The 20382-nt window shown below is 43.4% G+C and overlaps 1 protein-coding gene across 24 annotated transcripts in view; it reads right to left on the reverse strand.

The window, feature by feature from the left end:
• Window positions 1–20382, reverse strand: part of Erc2 (ELKS/RAB6-interacting/CAST family member 2) — an 893602-nt gene that overhangs the window by 151614 nt on the left and 721606 nt on the right. For 5 of the 24 annotated variants that reach the window (XR_003735931.2, XR_003735930.2, XM_028882478.1 and 2 more), the window contains one exon: window positions 9813–9878. The exons of 18 other annotated variants lie outside the window; for them this stretch is intronic. Coding sequence is in view for 4 of the 6 variants with exons in the window: in XM_028882478.1 (XP_028738311.1) it covers window positions 9852–9878 (27 nt within the window). In the remaining 2 variants the exon portion in view is untranslated. Of the gene's footprint in view, window positions 1–9812; window positions 9879–19320; window positions 19661–20382 lie in introns of those variants that run through there. One more of the 24 variants, XM_028882472.2, reaches the window with a different exon arrangement.

Raw genomic sequence — 20382 nt, forward strand, 5'->3', positions numbered from 1 at the left:
AAAAAAAAAAAAAAAAAAAAAAAAAAAGAAAAAAAAGGGAACCTTAGAATTAAGAATGGGAGTCTCGGAAGTCAGAATTAAGAATGGTCGATCCACGCACTTACCATGTTTGTGCATACATAGTAGGGTTCAGCATGGCAAAAACTCTTGTTTTAACTGAAAGCAAGCTTAATAAATAATTTACATGGCCTTCTCTAAAATCCTTCCAAGGACCCAACAGTTATCTTTGTAATGTTTTCAAAGGTATCCATTTATCAATGCAGCTAGCATGTTGCTTTTATAACATACTAGCCATTTTACATGGTTTAAAGGATTTAATTCACAAAACAACCTTATTAAATGGATACTAGCTTTCCCTCCCGCTTCCTCTTTTCTTTTCTTTTTTTTTTTTTGTTTTCTTTTCTAAATTTTTTTTTGTGGGGGGCAGGATTTCTCTGTGTAGTTTTGGTGCCTGTCCTGGATCTCACTCTGTAGACCAGGCTGACCTCAAATTTACAGAGATCCGCCTGCCTCTGCTTCCCGAGTGCTGGGATTAAAGGCGTGTGCCGCCGCCGCCGCCGCCGCCGCCGCCGCCGCCCGGCTTCTTTTCTAAATTAAGCAAAACCATTCTAAAATATTTGGGTCTAAGATCACTGAAGGCTTTCTAAAGTCTTCCTTCAGTGCTACTGTTTTTCCTACTCTACGTTAACTACCATCTTCCTTTATAATTCACAACCCTTTCCATAAGTAGAGGAGTTTTAATAACATGACATAGGCTTTTGTCACTGTGGTGGTCTGAAGAAGCATGGCCCCCATAGACCCATGTGTTTGAATGCTTGGCCTATAGAGAATGGCACTCTCAGAGGTGTGGCCTTGCTGGAGAAGTGTGTCACTATGAGTGAGCTTTGAGGTCTCATATCGCAAGCTACATCCAGTGTGGGACACAGTTCATTTCCTATTGCCTGTGGATCAAGATGTAGAACTCTCAGCTACCTCTCCAGCACCATATCTGACTCCATGTTACCTTGCTTCCTGCCATGATGATAATGGAATAAACCTCTGAAACTGTAAGCCAGCCCCAATTAAATGTTTTCCTTCATAAGAGTTTCCGTGGTCGTGGTGTCTTATATGATGCACAATTACTTATATGTATACATATAGCCCATTATTTGATTTTCCAACCACAAGTCAGCTGACTTATACGAGTCACAAACTCTTAGAGATTAAACTGTCTGGGGACAGACTTTGCATGAGGTTTAAGAGCTGAGTCTGCAGAACACCACCTCTGTGCTGGCTCCCAGTGATCACACAGTGATGAAAGTGAGGCAGGAAGTGGGATGGTAAATGATATAAGTTCCTAAGGTCCAGGCAGGCTTCCCCACCTCCTTAGAAGCCTTACTTAACCTCTCTTCCTCAACTCGGGGCAAGAGAAGATTTCCATGCTGTGACAGAAGACGAGTAAGTACAGGTTTGTGTGGACAAAGACAGCCTTTGATGTGAGCTCTCCTTCACTCAGGACAAACGGAGCTCATTATGACTCCATGGCTATGAGGCTCACTGGACTCCAGTGGGGTCTGTCAGCTGGCTACTATCCCATATTCCAATGCTGCTGTCACTTTCCTGTCCTCCTTTTACTTCCTCTATACTTTGTCCTTTTTCTCCTCCAGTCTTGGTGTTCAGGCCACACCATACATCTCTGTCAGCTGCTGGAACCGCTCGTACTAACTGATACCTAAACACACTTGATGTTAGGTTATACAATAGGAAGCTGCCTGATACTAAACTGGATGGTTTTAAATTCTTATGATCAGTTCCTTACATTGACAGATAATTAAGATATTTATTGTACCAGTCAAGGTAGTGCATGCTGATAATTTTAGCACCTGAGAGGTACGGACAAGGGATCAGAAGTTCAAGTTTAGCCTTGGCTGCATAAGTACAAGGGTATCCTGGGGTACATGAGACCTTGTCTCAAAGAAAAAAAGAAACAAAGGAAGGAAAGGAGGGAGGGAGGAAGGGAGGAAAAGAAAAGAAAGTTCATTATTTGGGTAAAACATTCCAACGAAGGGACTTTGTCTAGTGTCTGCTGAGCTGCACATAGTAGGCACTCAACCGATATTGGTTGAACTAATTATTAAACAGGTGGGCCTCAGGTAAGCCTCATCTCTTGTGGTATGTGACTCCCCCCTCCACCCAGTGTCGTCTTTCATTTCTTTTCAAATAATCTGAATAATTTGTAGGCAGGGGCACAGCAGCTTAGCCTTTAATCTCATCAACAAAGGGCCTTCCAAAGAGGAGACATTCTTTTGGCGGTGGTTGTTGGCATTTCAGATATAATTACATTTTTCACCCTAAAATTTCCCAATGAGATTAAGACTTACATTCAAAGTCTCCTTAAGTCTCCTCTCTCTCAGAAGTCTGCACCAGGAGCTCTACCCACTCTCACACAGTTTCTGAAGGAGGCCAGCTGCCGGCAGCCATGAAACACAAAGCCCAAAGGCCTGTCGTCTACGGAGCATGCCCTGCTTGCACCGTTCCTTGAAGCCTCTCCGGGAAGGCGTCACCACCAGCAAGTGTGTACACGCCTTTCTTCAGGCAAAGGAGAGACAACCCAGCCTTTCTCCACAAGCTGTGTCCAATATTTCTTTTATCTACTTAGGATCAGTGGCGAGAACCACACAAACATCTAGGAAAATGCTTTAGCATCCTCTTTGCAATTTTGCTGGGTTTACAGTATGTGTTAGAATATTTCCTGACTTAAAAACACAGTGGTCATTCTTCAATGGCTGCAAGTTCTAAGCCTCTTCACTAACTGAATCCCAACAGGCCACTGGTGGTGCCAGTTTACTGGGAATGCCTAGGCGTAGGGTTTGGAACCTGTGGGTACACCATTTGTCCCTTAGGAAGATGTGCCACTCTGGAGTGGTAACAACAGGTAGGGGAGTGTTCGCCCTCACCCTAGCATAGGAGATGGAAAGTAAGACCTTCAGAGTTTTCTACTACCCGTGGATGTTGCCTAGTTCTTCTAGACATTCCGACACGACACTAGCCTCTGGCGCTTTCTCCTTTCCTCCTTTTCCACTCTACATTCCAAGAAGGGAAACAGAATTCTTTCCTATACCAACTGTACTGAGGGCCTGGGGGTCTGAATGGCATTGCAGATTGGCAATGGAAAGGCTGTGGCCATGCCCTTCACTCTGCTAGCAGTGTCCCCCCAGCGAGCCCATGGTCATTTATGACCACTATTTGTTTTTTATCTTCTCAGCCAGGTGCCAGGTTCTGAGAGTGTGGTCATATCTAAGTCAACATGTATAACTGTGCCCGGTAATACTGATGCGTTCCAGCAAAGCCACAGCATGAGTGTCCTATCTTCTCTGCTGGAGATTGCCCCCCCTCACCCCAACTGACCATACTGGAATGCAGGGAGAGTGGGACTGAGGCACCATGGCCCTTTGCTCCCTTCCAACTCACCGAGTAGCAACTGTTCATTAAATATTCACTGGCTTTTCATGTTACTCATTAGATTTTTCTTTTACCTGAAAGAAACCTTTTGTTAAAAGCATGGACAAACCAAAAATTCTTTTGCAATTCTTGATTCTTGAGTATCAGTGACAGAAGAAAATAAAAACAAAAGATAACTGGAAGAGGGTGTATTTTAGGGATCAACATGCCTGCTAGGAAACACAGAGGGAGCTCAGGTTTATCTGTGCTCACAAGAACTGATTTTCCATTCTGATTTTCTGTCTTTTGGTCCCATCTCCCAATTCACTAGCCCCACAGAGTCAATCACTCTCCTTAGCTGGCAGATAGAGTTATACTTGCCTGGGCCAGGGACAAGAAGCACAGTGATAATCTACCTAGGACTAAGCACTCACTGTGCCCCAGGCATGGTGAGGCACCAGACCTACCTCAGCTTATCTGGTCCTTACCACAGCCCTGGGAGCTGTGTATAACATCCACCCAAAGTGCAAATAGAGAACCAGATACAGGCCATCCAGCCTAGCCTAGCAGCGCCTACATTCAGAAATCACACTGGTACCTAGAGATGAGCGGCTCTTCCCTGGACTTCTGAATGTCTACTGGGGATCACAGATGTTCTTTTGGAGGAATATGCCCACACCCACATGGACATCTGGTAAACACAGTAGTAGATCTGTAGGCTCTGCAGGGTTCATGACACAAATTTAAAGGCTGTGAACAATCCTAAATCCTTTCAGAGTAGCAACTACACTTTTTTCCTACCTGTCTCCATTACTGAAATGAAAAATTTTACTCAATAAAACATGGACTACAAAGACCAGGGATAGGATGTTCAAGTTCTAGTTCTGAATGGTAACTTTCCTATTCTACTCTAATAGAAGATAAAAGTGGCTTCCAGAGGACGAATTAAAAGAGAGATAGTAGCAATGGAGGGAGAAATGAAGCCTAAAACTATTTCACTCTGCTCAGGAATTGATTTTGTAACTAGAAGCGGAGACGTCAGTCATCATGACTCTTCTGTAACATCTCAAAATTGCTTCTGGTTATTTCTCATTCTGGGTCCTGAAAAGAGAGGTGAAATCTTCTTCTGCAGGGCAATATCAATAACTCTTAAATCCAAGAGAGAGCCAGATCCCATGAGTTATGCTGGACTGTCGGAAACCTGGTGATCTCAGGAGGAGCTGCAAGAGATATTGGCATTGTTCTCCCTCTGGGGACTTGTCGACCTCCTACAACCTCGACAGTTCTGTTTTTCTACAGAACACCCTCTCCACACACAACTCCTGTTATTTATTGTTATTTTGTGTGGTACTGGGAAAGAGAAGAGGGTCTTTTGTGCATAACAGCATGAACATTATCACTGAGCTATAACTCTAGTCCTTACTTGTATTTTTTTATTTTGAATAGAGGTTTCCCTAAGTTGCCCAGGATAATGTTGAACTAGTGATCCTCCTGCCTCAGCATCCCAAGTAGCTTAGATTGCCAGCCTGTGCCACAAAGCATTGTTGCTTTGCAGCCTTTGGTAATCAAGTTCTCTCTGTCTCTGGAGAGTTGGAGAAGCCCTAGTCTTAAACTTGGATATCAACCATACTTTAAACTCAGCTTTCATATCATTGCAACCAGAGGCCAAAGATTCCCATGCTCTTACCCAGGCAAATGCAAAAGAGCACAGTCTGAAGCCCACCTGTGCCTTGGCCAAGGCAGTGGGACATCTGGAGGAAAGAGTCCTGGATCTCTATTCAGCCCTCCGCCTTCTAAAAGCCTATGTGACTCTGACACCCACAGGGGCATTCTCAATTTCATCCTTTATCTGACCTCCCCATCCGGTCCTCCTGGCTCCACTTCCTAGTCTTTTCTCCAGTTTACACACTTATCTCTATCTGCACTGTTGCTACCCTGGGCCAGCACCATTGATTCTCTCAGATGATGGAACTGCCACTACCTCTGCTTTCCTGCCATGAAAATTTAGCCTCGTCATAGCATCCAAGGCTGTTCTCCATCTACAACAAAAACTGAATTACTAATCTTCCAATGTCTATTCATTTTTCTTAGGCTAACGTCTGAGCTTTTTATTTGGCCTTGAAAGCCATGTCTGGCCTTTTCCTCCCTCCCCACACTCACCTCTCTGTTTTACACTCTACTCAGAAGCTGTGGTTTCCATGAAGGTTTTCCTGCCTGCAGCTCTCTGTGCACCTGCCTGTAACTATGTCCTAAGCACGTACTTACACATGGTATACCTTGACTCTTTCAAGACTTGGCTGAAAATGCACTTCCTTACAGGAAACTCACAGAGCAATGAGTTCCTCTTCCAGTTAGTGCCTTCCTGGCTTCTGCCCAAGCAATTATCAAACTTTGTAAGATGACTACTAATGTGTTTAATCATTTATGTTCTATTTTAATTTATTACATTAGTAAGATTCATAGGGGAGTACCACATTTACTTTATTCATCATTGTTCTTGCAGGTAACCAAGAACTTCCCCATTTGATAAGTAAATAAAACTGAATGAATGAATGAATGTCTTAATATCCAACAGTACAAGGTAGAGCTACATCAGCCCAATATCCATAGGAGTCCTAAGCTATACAGAAGCACTAGCGAATATTTCAGTAGAAGAGGCAGGAAAGAAAATCCCAGAGGAAGAGAAGGAGCAAGAGACTTCCAGCCATTCCATTCCTGCAGCTCCAGGACAAGCACAGGTATGCTATGCTATATGCAGAGAGAAGTGAGGACTACATAAACTCCACACTTCGAGTGGGACATCCTTCCCTACCCTTCCATCTTTCCTGGGGTTGATGTGCTCGGAGTTACACTGGCATTTCCACCACTGCTTCTGGGTATAAAACCTGTCTGTGTTTAAATGCTGTATCTGTTGACCATGCCACACAGCTCTAACTCTTCATTTGTATCAAGATATATCTACTAGCATCATGACCCCACACCAGAACTTGCTAAAGTTACATCTATATTTTTAATCAATCAGGTCATAAATTTACATATGCTCTCAATAGAGAAAGGCATTCCTTTCTGGTGATTTAAGGAATAAAAACCGATGTTCTATGCCTGCTCAATTTTAAGAACTAATAACAAGAGCTCAAACAACTCAGTGTCAAAACAAATGTAGCACTCGGTCTCAAGATATCCTGACTTGGTCTCCTACTGTCCCACATCTTTGAGTGTTCACAGACAAAAGTACTACTTGAGACCCTACAAAAGCACCTTCGTTCAATGAAGACGAAGGAAAGCAATAGGGGACTGAAGAGCTGCTCTTTCTGCTTTGGGGAAGCACAGGAGATGATATTGTTATGGCTCCTTGCACACACTTTCACACTCGAAAGTGCATGTGTTGAGGGGGACAGTCCAGGGACTGTGGTTGCAAACCCACACAACAGGGATGCTCACAAGGACAACTTGCTGGAAATGCATCCCCCAGCAGATGCTAAGCAAAAGGAAAATGGGGTGCTGAACCAATTGCGAGGGGCACAGAGCAACAGCCAGCCAGAGGGTGCCCTGACTATGAAGTCCACTGGGGACCCATTGCAAAAGGAAAATGTAGGATCCCCTTGTCGGAAAAACTTACGTGTTTCACAGTGGAGACAAAAGACCTTTAAACCAAGAGCGGGCCCAGCCCTTCAAAGCACAAGGCCCTTGGACTGTATAGGCCACCCCCAGATAGAGCTGGGCCTGACCACGAGGATTAAAGGTGGAGCAAGGTTAATTCTAGGGACCATTGAAGCTCCTTAGAAAAGCAAACTTCCCCGTCCACTTTGCTCCCATAAAACACCACTCTTGGATGATCACAGGGAGACAAATAAATCAGGCCTGGGCCTCCCATTCACAAGTGGCGAGAGAGGGAGGAGCTGATGGGCTGCTATGCTAATTGCAATTTGTTATAAATTTTAGAACAACTTGGCCTAAATTATGATTCATTTCAGCACCAGGACTCTGGTTTCAAGTGAAGCCCTCTGATGCTGTTATGAGCGTATAACTGATGCCTACGCAAAGAGCATGTTGTAATGTTTCTTTTATAAGGACTATAAATCAAAACATTCGAAACAGTTCGTTTTTTAATGCACCATTATTATCCATCTTTAGTTATAAATTTAATGTCTCTTTAGGCCACAGAGATTGTAATACAACCAGAAACACGTGATGGTTGTTCAAACACAGAAGGTCCCCCCAGTATCTCATTATTTCAACTCTTAAAGAACCAACTTTAAAAAGCCCGAGGGTGTCTGAGCACACGTGTTTAAAGGAGTCCTAAAGAAAGATAGCACTTTCCCCCAGGAGTCTATAAAATTTTTCAGAACATATTAAGTAGAATGATGCATTCACTAATGTTCTGAAGACAGTTGTTTTCTGGGATGCACAGTGTTTGGGTACTCAAGAGAGCAATACAGGGACAGGGACTTCACACTATTCTCCACACTGCTTTGAGCAAAGCTAGATTTGCTATGGATCTTAGACAGAGCTGGTTCTATTCTGAGATGGACACAGGAGACAGCAGGGCAGATGTCCTGAATCCTGTGAAGGAACAGTCATTCTTCAGGAAGGGACACAAGTAGAGCCTAGTGCCCTAGCTTTTGCTTATTTCAAAAGGTGTGCCTCACAGAAGAGTCCCCTTCTTAAGACCGTCTCCAAACCTGTGGAGCCTTCTTTTGCCTACACATCCCTGGCATGTTTGGTGGTAAATGCTCCACGTGTGCTTTTCAATGTTAAAAACCCTCCTCATTTAACATTGCTCTCAGTAAGTACACCTTTTACTGGCTGGCTGTCAGTCAGTACAATGGCTCTCTTCATGTCTTCCCTGGATAGGCTGTTAGGTTTCTGACTCCTGCTGTGAGGGATGTCCTGGTGCTACCACCTTCTCACACTGACAAGCTTTCTTCCTGATGCCTCAGCATCTAGAATGTTCCTGCCAGTACTGCCTTTTCAGTCACTCAGGAAGAAGAGATGAGAACCATCAACAGCAGGCTGGCATGGAACATTACATATTTACTATGCCCACAGATGTTCTACCTGAAAATTTGTTCCTGGACATTTTCTGCCACCACCCAAGCCAACTGGCACACTCGTGGGACTTAGAGCAGGTTCAACAGAGAAGTGGAAGGCAGTAGTGAAACCAACACCCAAGGGTGAAACATACCAGTTTGGGGCTAAAATGTCATGGACTGCATGCACTGCCATGCTTTAGGAAGGCAGGATTTGAGAAAATGCATACAACCAATTATCCTAAGAGTTGTCTCAATGTTGATTTCCCAGCATTGTGCTATTTCATGTTTATCCCAGAACAAAGACCTACCTGCATATGTAATACTTTCTGACCAGAATAATTACCCCAGCACAAAATCTACCACATTCCTTGTTCTGAACAAAATGTCATGTGTAGTGTCATCAAATTCAATGGCATATCCAAGTCACCATATGAACATTCAGCTCCAGGGAGTTGGTGGTAAACGTTCATGGTATATTGGAGAAGAACAATTCCCAGCAGCTAGAGTTCAGTGTTCCATTTCTAACTGTGTGGTGTTTATACGCACCTCCTACTCAATTACAGTACAGAAAACAAAACAAACAAAGGGAGAATTCTTCACTGCTAAGATCAGGTTTTAAAAAAGCAAAACCCCATTATAAAATACAATGCACATAATTAATAATGTAAATTCTCTTAGAAGTGCAAGTTTTAATCAAAGCCACAGATAAAATACCACTAAGGCCCCCTATGGCAACACATCCATTCTAATTCACTGGAAGAGTTACGATTATCCATTCACCATTATTATGCCTGGATCCTCATGTGTTCTTCAGTACTGCCACAGAAGGCACAGTACAATCCATTTAACAGGCTTCTTAGAGATGACAATTTCAGCTTCATATACCTTTATTGTCCTTATTCCTTGCCAAACGTTTGACATGACCCAAAGAACATGAGAGTCATACCACACTGGTATATCTGGTAAAGCAAGCAGCCAGCTGTAAACCACGACTGGAGAATTGTGACAAGTTTTGCATCTACAATTATACCTTAAAAGAGTGTATAAAGAATCCTAAGGTCATAGTTAGTGTACATCCAAAATGACATAGAAACATTTGGATTGTGCTAAACCCAGCCCCAACAAGGCAGAGCAACAATGTGGTGGGGGTGGGGTGGGGGTAGGAAAGCAAGGGGGGATGGACTGGGGTTCTTGGGAATGGTCAGAGCACGCAGCCATTCTGCGCTCATGGCACACAGTAGCAAACACAGGACACAATCACAAACATCAGCGAGCACAATTGAGCACGCACACAATACAACACTAGAATGCAATCATTTTTTTTTTTTAAGAAAAATGATAGAAAAGATGGTTTCTCACCCCTCAAAACAAAACTGGAACTTTGGTTTACAGGCCCGGCTATGCCCATATGCCCTCCTCGTCATCCTGCGGCCGGCCCGAGGTGAGAAGGTGTACAGAGAGGAGGGGCGCCAGAATGAAAGAAGAGAAGGTTAGTCACACCAACATGCACGGAAAGGCACACGATTCTGAACTTTCTGTTTCATCTTAAAGAGCAAGGCAAACAAATCCATTGTAACTTAAGTTCCACATCACCGGTTTGTCAAAAGCATAACCAAGTTTTGTATCTATGGCAACCCCACACAAAAACATTCCACCCACTCAAGCTGGGACTCTGTCAAGATTGGATTAGGAGATTAAAATTAGTCTACATTAGTAGATGATTATTTTTTTGGAAAGCATGCAATTTGAATTTCATATGCTTAAAGAGTGGATTAAACCTTTAAAGTAAGCAGAGAAGTAATTATAGTAATCAAATACCCTTAATTTCTCTTAAGCTTAAAGTATCAATAAAAGATGAGGAATAATTAAAAAAACTTTCTACTTAGGTGGAATAAACTCTTTAGCATGGGATAACTCCCATTAGCTATTTTATGAAGTCTTAGACACCCTGCAGTAAGAATGAAGAACAATTTTAAAAACTTTCTACTTAGGTGGAATAAAGTCTTTTGCACAGGATAACTCCCATTAGTTATTTTAGGAAGTCTCAGACACACTGCAGTCTGATTTGGCTCCTTCTATTTGGAAGTTAGCATACAGAAAGGTGTACCTATGTGGAACAATTAGTTTTACATTTATAATCAAGGAAGAGTGTAAATTTGCAATTTGGCAGAATGCTTGCAAAAAAGATGTTGAACTAATTTGGTTTGAATTCTGGTTGAAAATGTTTCCAAAATGACTCTGGATAATTTCTTCTCGGAGAGAAGTGGCCAATAAGCAGGAGCTCAAATTCTTGAAGATGGTAAGTACATGCTCTATGGCAAAGTCTCAGCTGTAAACAACTCTCTCTGTCACAGGGTGTGTCTAAACAAACATGTAAAACAGAGTGGTCCACAAGCTGGTCCTGCATATCATCTGAGGGCAGGGTGCTCTTAACAACTCACCAAGGACAACAGAGTCTGCAGGACTTGTTTGTTTAAAAAAAATAAAAAAAATAAAATAAAATAAAATAAAATAAAAACAAAACTGGATGTAAGGGGGATAGTAACTTGGAACATTTCCTCAGACTTGGATCTGGACTATTGCAGGTGTTGGACGCAGTAGTAGGTTGAATCATATGGAAATGCCCCTACCCCAGACTTGCCAAAACGAGAATTTCACACAATTCAATATGTGGCTTCATATACTTCAGTAAGCCAAGGTAATTTTTATCTACTTGAGGAATCAGATGTATATACTCTTTGAACTGATTCCCAAATATAGTTTTTTTGCCTTTGTTTCTCTCATGAATTTAAAATATTATTTTGAGAAAAGATCCAGAGACTTCAGATTGCCAAAAGAATCAATGGTCCACAAAACTTCAGAACTCCTCATGGGACTTTCAATCAAGAGAGCTTGAACTGGGTAAGTCAGAATGAATCTTCGCTTGATAGTTTATGTAGGAATATTCTGGCAGAAAGCAAGTCCTGTGATCAATCTGGAAGAGGATATTTATTTACTAGCTCATGTTGGGGCCACACACTTCTTCATCCCCACAGGACTGAGCAAAGTGTATTGCCACACTCCCTGAACTTCCTGGCTATCTCTGTAGAAAAGCAAATTTGATGTTCCTTTTTCATGTTAATAAAGAAAACAAGTTTACAGCAGGGCACCCCAGGGCAGTACTGAGTAAGCTTTGGGGACCTAGCAACCTATGAAACTCAATGCAGAATTTCAGTGGGTATGTGAGTAAACATGCTCTCTGAATGAAGGCCCTGACTTTCATCATCAGGTTCTTGACCCCCAAAGTTATTTCTGTAGGAAAACTCCAGGCACAGGAAGATGCTACAATGTGCCATTTACAAAATGAAACTGGAGGTTTTCTGTGAAATGCAGCTCACAGCCCCTGCTGACCGCGTCCTAAATGGCTGTCAAATAACTTTGCTTGCAGAACAATTTATTTCATTTCGCATTTAAAACCCAACAGCGCATTTACATGGAGTTTGTTCCAAGTCCATTCGTATAGGGTTTCAGTTTCGAAAAAAGAAGAAAGAAAAGCCAATGCCACCAAAATCTGCCACTACTTTCCTAACAGTGAAGTGCGGTCTAATGCAAATCACTTTTAGCAAATTAAATATATTAAAGAGTGGTAATTAATTATGATTGAAACAGACAGGAGTTGTAGCTTGAAAATATACACTGCCAATATCACTACTGTTCCTCGTCCACCATAGGAATAAAAAGGAGCTCCCAGATGTCGAGGGTTATTAAAAACCAGATGTTGAGATCGACGTCTTGAATGCTAGAGGATAAAGTAAAGAAATATGACAGCCCAATATAAACTCAGCTCACATTTAACACGGCAGAGATGTGGGTAAACTCCTCTCACGAACTGAGAATATTACGCATTTTAAAAAGTTCTTCATTTTCAAAGTTTAATAAGATTTTAGAAGAAAATAGAAAGGGAATGGTGGCCATTTCTGGTCTTTCTTGTCTTCAAAGCATAAACCTGAACTGCCCCTCATCGCCAGGTCCTTTGGGTCAACGTGAGTGTCCAGTTGAGAAATGAAAAGCAATGGTGAGGAGCTCATGGAGAGGCAGCCAGCTCCATGTCTCCCAAACGTTCCCAACTGTCTGACGGCTCCCTGCTTGCAGGTACTACGCTCTTCAGCAACCTTACCCCACAGAAGTGTAAATCATAGAAAACGAAAACAAACAACAACAAAACAGATACGGACACTTGATCCCTAACGTGCTGCCCCATCACTTGGAGGCGCTTGGAGTTTTCAAATGCAACAGAGCCTGTGTTCTCCTCTGATGTTTCTGTTTCCAGTGGCTTTTCTGGAGTTTGACTGGTGTTTGATCCCTGGTGTGTCCTTTGTAAGCAATTGCTCTGCCGGAAGTTGCCAAAGTATCTGGATGGGAAGAGGCTGCTCTAGTCCATCCATCATCTGTTCGCTTTTGTCTACAGCATCTGAAGCTGGGAACGTGCTCTGTGGATTGAAGCCCAGAGAAAGGAGACCACAAAACAGCCAGTTCTGAGGTTAGGGGAAGCTTAACTGTCAAACAACCCCAGGATGCATCTACGGCGCCAAGGATGATGGGATGGACAAGAGGCCTTGATGGAAATCCTACAGTCCAGATGCTAGGCTCTAATGGGATTCTCTAAATACCGAGATAAAACAAATTCCTCCCTAGATGGGCTGCTCACTGTGAGTTTGTTGATGACAAGATCTAGAAGCAAAGGAACTGAGTCATTGTTGACAAATCAAAAGGCTTCTTGTTATGTGGGGTGTGTTGGGGGGGGCAGCATTTATTAGCCCATCAAGGAAGCTCTGAACAGGAACCTGATAGCCTGGCATGATAAACGACCCAGGGTAAGCCTTTAATGGGTCTCTATTTTGAAGTGTTAGGTATAGCAGGTAGGCAAACCCAAGCCCATCACTGTTTTCTAAAACATCTGTAGTCCTTTTAGAGTATTAGATTGATTTTCACCTTAAAACTAGAGGACTAAGTTCTTAATGAAGACCTTATTGTCATACCTATCTTACCTAGAAAAGAGGGAGAAACCAAGGAAGAGCCACTTTCAAAGGCTTTTGTGGGAACCTACCACTATCTGCAAGGAAGCGAGCCTCACTGTGGTCAGGAGTCCTTACTGGGTGGGATGGGGTCAGTCTGAACTGGCTCTAGACCTTCCCTTACCCCTACTTTTGATCATGGCTTCTCTGAAATGTCAAGTCACGAAAGCAGGGCTATAGTGTGGGGTTCATGACATGTCCTGAGTCCAGGTTCCAAGAAGTCATGTCCTCTTGACACTTCTGGCTGCAGAATGTGTGAAGGGAAGCAGGCTTGGAGGAAGCCAGGGAGCCTGGACATGTTCTCCCACATTCAAGTCCGCATCTTCCCTCTAAAGACTGCTTATTCACAGCTTACATGGATGCTTGGTCCATGAATCAGGTCTCTACCCAGGTGATGGAGTCAGTCATGGTTGTGACCTCCTGTTTGACCTGTATTTGCCTCCACCTTCAGGAGCCATTGGCAGGCATGTTCCCCAAAGAATAAGAAAGCCTCAGCCAGGTTCATACACGTTCTTGGCTGTTTTAAGTATAAATGCTTGCTCATTTCTGAGCAGTTTCAAAGCTGTCCGCAAGTGTCAGTGACTCCTTTAGGTCAGAGAAAACCCTCACAGCCATCTGAATTTCTCCACTACGTTTCACTGCAGCCCCCAGACACAGATGTCAGGTAGAGTTTGTATAGCTATGGGAAGGTGGGCAGAGAGGAAGTTGAGCAAAGGCACCAAAGAACATCTGGCAGGGTGCTGTGGAGCCAAGGTGAAATTCCAGACTGGCCAAGTGGAAATGTGTACCTTTCTGACTCTGCCTGAGCTGAACCCCAGAAAGCACATTTGGATCTCCCTTGGTGTTCTGTGTTGACTCTGCTTAGCTCAGCTCTGAAGTACTCAGGACTCTGCACTGACCCCTCCTCACATGGTGATGATCCCAGTGGGTGGATGATGCTACGACCTAGGAAGAAAAGGGTCCTCACAGGCCATGGGACTTGTTCACATGGAAGGATCAGCAATGCTTCAGCAAAAGTCTCCACATCTCTTGGGGAAGGACAGTGCCTTTTCTTCCTTCAGACTGCCTGACAAGTCCTCAGACACAGGAGCCAAAGAGATATTTATAAATGAGTACCAATGCCAGCTTTGTTCTGGCTTTTTAAGATGAGCCTTCTGAGAGAGAATGCTGCCTGGCTCCCAGGGCTGCCAAGGCTTGAGGATAACTGCCCCATCTCCAAACAGAATGTTTTGCTCTTTCTTCTCACCCTTCCTAGTGAAGGCTGGAACTTCCCTGGTTGACTGGGCGATGACGGGAGCGGTCCACATTTTAAGAGGCATACTGGAGCACCTCTCAGGAGAGAGGTAGACTGGACAGCCCGTGGAGCCAGGTAGAATGATCACTGGAAAATAGAGCAAGGATACCATGGAGACACCCTTGCTAAGGCACTCAAAACATTATAGACACTTTGGTGGTAGCCTTCACCCCTGACTTCTAACTTGGCATCTTGGAGTACTCACTCAAAATTTTAGTACCATATAAGAGCTTGAGCCTTATTTCTTTTAAGAGGAAGAAATTTGGAGAAGCCAGTCTCTGGCGAATAGATCCAGCTCTCTGGGCTGAAGAGGAAACTGCTGGAAGGCTCTCCATTGGCCAATAATATTGTTTGGGAGCACAAAGTCAACATCTGCTAAAAGCCAAGCCACTGCCAGATAGCCATAAAAAGGGGCGGGAGTGAAGACAGGCTTTATTTTTGCTCCTTCATCTATCAGTCATTAACACTTGGCTTTGTTAAACACAGTAAAATTTGTGTTTTTAACATGGCTCTGGCTGGACTATTTCTTGGCTGGTGGGCCACCAAATCTCCTAGATTTTTGACTTTGCCTTTTCCCTGTTGCTTACAGACAAAAATGGGTTCCCACACTTTATGGGGTGCTGTGAGAACTAAACGAGAGAATGAAAATTAAACTACTTCCAACTGGGCACATCATCTGTGTTGGGAGTACTCTGGCGTTTCCTCCGCTCATTAGTAGAGAGACACCTGAATCAGAATGTTGTACGGTGCCATTATTTCATGAACATGTTTTTTTTTTTTTTTTCATTAAGTAACTATCAGACTTTGTGAGTGAGTGCAGCGTGTATTAAAAGATGCCTCCAGCTCCTTTCCCTCTGTTGTTCCTTTATCTTTGAAGAGCTGTAAGCGCCTGGAGTGTGTAAGTCAAACATGATCCTTAGTCCAGCAGTTCAAGGGGGAAAAAAAAAGAGAGGCAGAGGGTATTCAGCAATATAAAATGGATTTCCCTGTTTCCCAGCGCTTCAAGGTTGGCCACCCCTTTTCAATAGAGAGTTGACATGCTGCCTGTTAGACAAATGTGACTGGATTAAAGCAGCAGCATGGTGAAAGGGAATCCAGCCTCTGATGTTGCCAAGCCTGAGTTCCACCAGGCTGCAGAGTGCAGGCTGGGCCCAAAAGCCCTGCTAACTGGAAAGACACAGGGCAACAAATCTCTTAATGAAGTCCTAATACTGCAAACACAGTGTAAAAGTAAAACAACCCAGTAAAGGATTGGGGGGAGCCCTGCTTTACCCCAAACAGGGCAACAGTAGAATCGTGACTAGATGCTAGCTAGCCTCTTTTGAGGAAAACCCTTTTCTATCCTGAGGGTCCCAGCACACCAAGAAGCTATGCTCTTTTCCCACACACCAAGACCATCCCGGCAGGGTTTATCAGGGCTTGCCTCATGTGCTTACACAGGAGGAATTAACATCACACCCAGATTAAAGAGCTCTGGCAATAACCTACAAAGCCCAGTGCCTGCGAACTTGTCTCCTTTCCTGGGCCTAGAATGGCTGGCTGAGCAGCAGCTGCTAGCTGAGGGAAGAGGCACTGAAACACCTTCCCCAAGAGTAGCATTTGTCCCCATCCTCCTCTTTACCTGGGGCCCCACAGCGTCGCCCTGGAGCTTCTGCTCATAAAAGCAAGCAAACACACAGACTTCCTCTTTTCCTTACCAGTGGTGAGAAATGGCGTAGGCCATTTGACATGTTTTAGCGGTTTGGAGGATCTCTCACAGACATTGTGAAGATCATGCAAAAGTGCTATTGTTGCTATCTTTTTAGAACATCAATATATATTTTTAAATCTGCTGTTTTAAACAATATTCTAATTGTTGAAAAATTCCAAAAAAAAATATTCCAATCTAACTTGTGACCGATGAGGCTCCAAGAAAGAAGCCAGTGCCTCACAGGATGTAGCTCCATGGACACATGAGGCGATCACAGGCTTGGCTCTGAGAGGTCTGGCCCCGGAGTGGCTGTGGTAATCTCTGAACCCTGATCTCACCCAATACACACCAGCACCCAGAGAAGAGCTCTTCATGGGCTCTTGGATTTGAAGCCAAAAGCTGAGGCTTCTTTCAGAATAAGGGCCATGAAATCAAATCCGTAACACACAAAACAAACAAACAAATAAAAAGGAAAGGGCTTCCTCAGGCGAACTTCAGACACACTGGCTCAAATGGATAGTGATATTAAGAGTCTCAGATATAAAACTTTCTCATTAGGTTACTTCATGGGGAAGTAGACATGATGGGGACCTCTCTTCTCCTCTTCCTCTTCCTCCCACTTCCCTCACCCTCCTTTCTCTTCTCTCTCTTCCCCTCTCACCCCTACTGTTCTATAGCTACATTTTTATAAATTCGATACACAGTGGTTAATTTTTCTTCCATGTAGTAAACATGAAAATACATTTATACACACACATATACAGGAGAGAAATTTCTAGTTAAACATGATCGTGTGAGATTCTTCCATATGTGGAAAAGTCCTCCGTTCATCTGACACATAGTGATACATACATATATACACACAGGACTCTGTGTATACATTTGTCCCACGCCCATTTAACCTCAAAACATAAAATAAATTCTTTTTTTCCTTTCCTAAGCAAAAGCTAAGAATAACAACTTTACATATAGAATTCATCTTCTGGGGGCCACAGAGCACACTGAACTCTGTCAGAATTCAAAGGCGCTGCTCTGGCTAATCTACCATTGAAAGCACAGGGACACCAATAAAAGGCCCCAATCTCATATTTCACAAAGGGCAGAGGGGTCTCAAGAACTTTCCAATGGCTTTGTCAGAAGTCACAGGGACCAGAAGGCAGACGGAAAGTGCTGCCTCTCTTTGGGGATCTGGGCTCTATGGGATTCTCAGTGACTGCACACAAAGCCTAAGAGAAAGGATAGACAGAAAGCTATGGGGTCTGCACAGGTCCTCTGCCTCCAGCCATGACCTCAGTGACAGCCTACTTGTCCAGTTGACTTCAAGTTCCTCTTCCATGGAAACGCTTTATAGGAACCTGAGTACTCTACCTAGAGCAGATACTCAAGGCTCAGGTGTGAGCTGTACTTGAGGTGGTAGGAGAAGAAGGCAGGGACTCTCCTTTAACTCCCAGAGTTTAGCAAACCTAGAGATCTTTGGCAAATGGAAGGAGAGAAACAAGGCCACATTCAGGGCCCAGAAGCCTCAAGACTAAGGCAATGAGTGCTACAGTTCTTAAAGGGGGCCATAGGTTAAGTCCCCTGGACATCAACCTCTGTATAAAAATACCACAGCTAAGAGGCAAGGCATGCTGGGAGCATACACAGTAACCAGTGGCAGTAGAGAGCAGACCAATGATCACTGTAGCTGCCAGAAGAGGGCATAGGATCCTCTGGAGTTGGAGTTATAGGTTATAGGCGGCTATGCAGTTATAGGTAGTTATAGGTTATGGAATTATAGGTTATAGTTATCTCTAAGCCACTCAAGTCAATGCTGAGCATTGAACTCAGGTCCTCTGGAAGAGCGGCAAGTGCTTTTAATCACTTAATCATTTCTCCAGCCCAGTTATAGGTCTTTAGATCATGAATAATCTCTCCAAATAACAGTTCTTAACCTGTGTAACAGGGACACTTCCATCTGACCTTCTTTTTCATATATATTGCAGAAACTGATCATTAAAGGAATATTTATTGAATGTGCATGTGGGAGTCAGACAGAGGAAATGTGCTTCACAATATCCAACAAAGAACATCAACATAGAAGTCAATCACCTTCTACTTTTTCTCTAATTCTAGTAAGTATTATGCCTCCATACTCCTGGACTCTATAGCCCTTCTAGAGAAGTAGGATTTCTGTTTAGTAAAATTCAAAATCTCAAGATCTGGATATGATATAGGTAGTGAAATGCACTTAGCCCTCCATCTCCTGTGCTTGGGTTTTCCATTCAGTGAAGGAGGGCAGGAGAAGACAGAAGCCTTTTCTCCTGGTCTTCAAAAAGCATTGTGTACTCTGGGGTGTCCAGCTCTAAAATGCTCAGGTTCTGTGTCCTCAAGGCCCTACTTCCACACTAGAATCAGACCATTCAGTGCCTTTACATGTACAGGTGCATTCAGAATAAGCAAACAGTGAGGTCTGGGTCCTTAAAGATCCATCATCCCAGCCCAATACCCAGTGGAGAAATGTGGAGATTCCTAGATATTCAAGGGGCAGGCTGAACTGGCCTGACTATCCTTGCTGGGGTTAGTACAAATCTGGGATACAATGGAAAGACCTTACTAAAATATGCCTTTTCCTGGGACAGTAAAAGTTATATATGGCCACAAAAAAGACAGCAGAGACCTGGTACCACCGATATGCCTTAAGGCAGAGAGGATACTATGGGAAGGATATAACAGGTGATACTGATGACTAGAGGTGTGGAGGGCATTTAGGAGAGATTGCATTTCCACTGAGTTTTATGAAATCAATCTTGGTCACTTCAATAAAAGCTGAATCACTAATGTGTCTCCAGCATGTCCCGTTGACTTTTCTTGACTGTACCATGAGAAATATTTTCAGTGTACTTTATAGCTACTTCTTGACTAAAGGGGCTTCCTACATTATTACTACATTGTTGGGATGTCCTTTTCTACTTGGACATATCTGATGGCTGTAGTCATCCTGGGGTGACTGGCCTCCGAGAGTCCTTGATTTCCTGAGTCTTCACCATAAGTGACTCCTGTAGTTCAGATCATCCAGGTCCTTGTTGAGACAACCCACTCTCCAGGAAATGAATGGAAGGGGCACTTTCACTTCCCACTATGTGAACCACAAGGGTTAGTGTCCAAAGATCTCCTTCCCATGAAAGTACTGCTAAAAAACGGGATCAGCCAGGTTTTAAACTAGGTAGTATCTTTTCTCACCCAATAGCCTGAGAACACAATTTCTCAAAGCACAGATGTTACTAGAAAAAAAAAATTAAAACCATGATCAAATAAGTCTGGGAAATGCTAGATTAAATAAAATTATAGAGCTTTCTTTATTATATGCCATTTTAGATCCTTTGATCTGCTAATGGCATCAGGATGCTAGGAGATAGAGTTAAAAAATGTATAGTACTTTCCCAAAATTCTTGGCCCACCAAATCTTTGTCTCAAGACTTCCCTCATGGGACTAATGTTCTAGAAGTTACTTGGGGGAACGTGAGTTTAGACTTATAATGCTTAGATTCAGTTTCTTTCAAGGAGAAATCAAAAATCACGGTGAAGGGCCAAGGGACAGGAAAGCAATGGAAAAAGAATGTAAGTCTGCAAGTGCCTGGCGAGTGCTGTGTTTCCTGAGGAAAACTGAGTTTCTCTGGAAATGTAGCCAAGTGACTGATTTTTCATAGTTCCTCATTTTCATGTCTTCTGATCTCTTCGTAAACCTCAGGAAACAATGGCAACAGTTGTGGCCACTTGTCTAGAAGCCATGGTTGGTTGAACCTGATGACTACCAGAAGGCCAGGGATGGAAGATGCACAGGTAGAGATGACTTTCCTTGAAGTCAGCTCAGCTAATTCCACACAGTGGACACTACCTGGACTCTCGGGATGC

Source organism: Peromyscus leucopus, chromosome 9, assembly GCF_004664715.2.
Source record: "Peromyscus leucopus breed LL Stock chromosome 9, UCI_PerLeu_2.1, whole genome shotgun sequence".
Taxonomy (NCBI): domain Eukaryota; kingdom Metazoa; phylum Chordata; class Mammalia; order Rodentia; family Cricetidae; genus Peromyscus; species Peromyscus leucopus.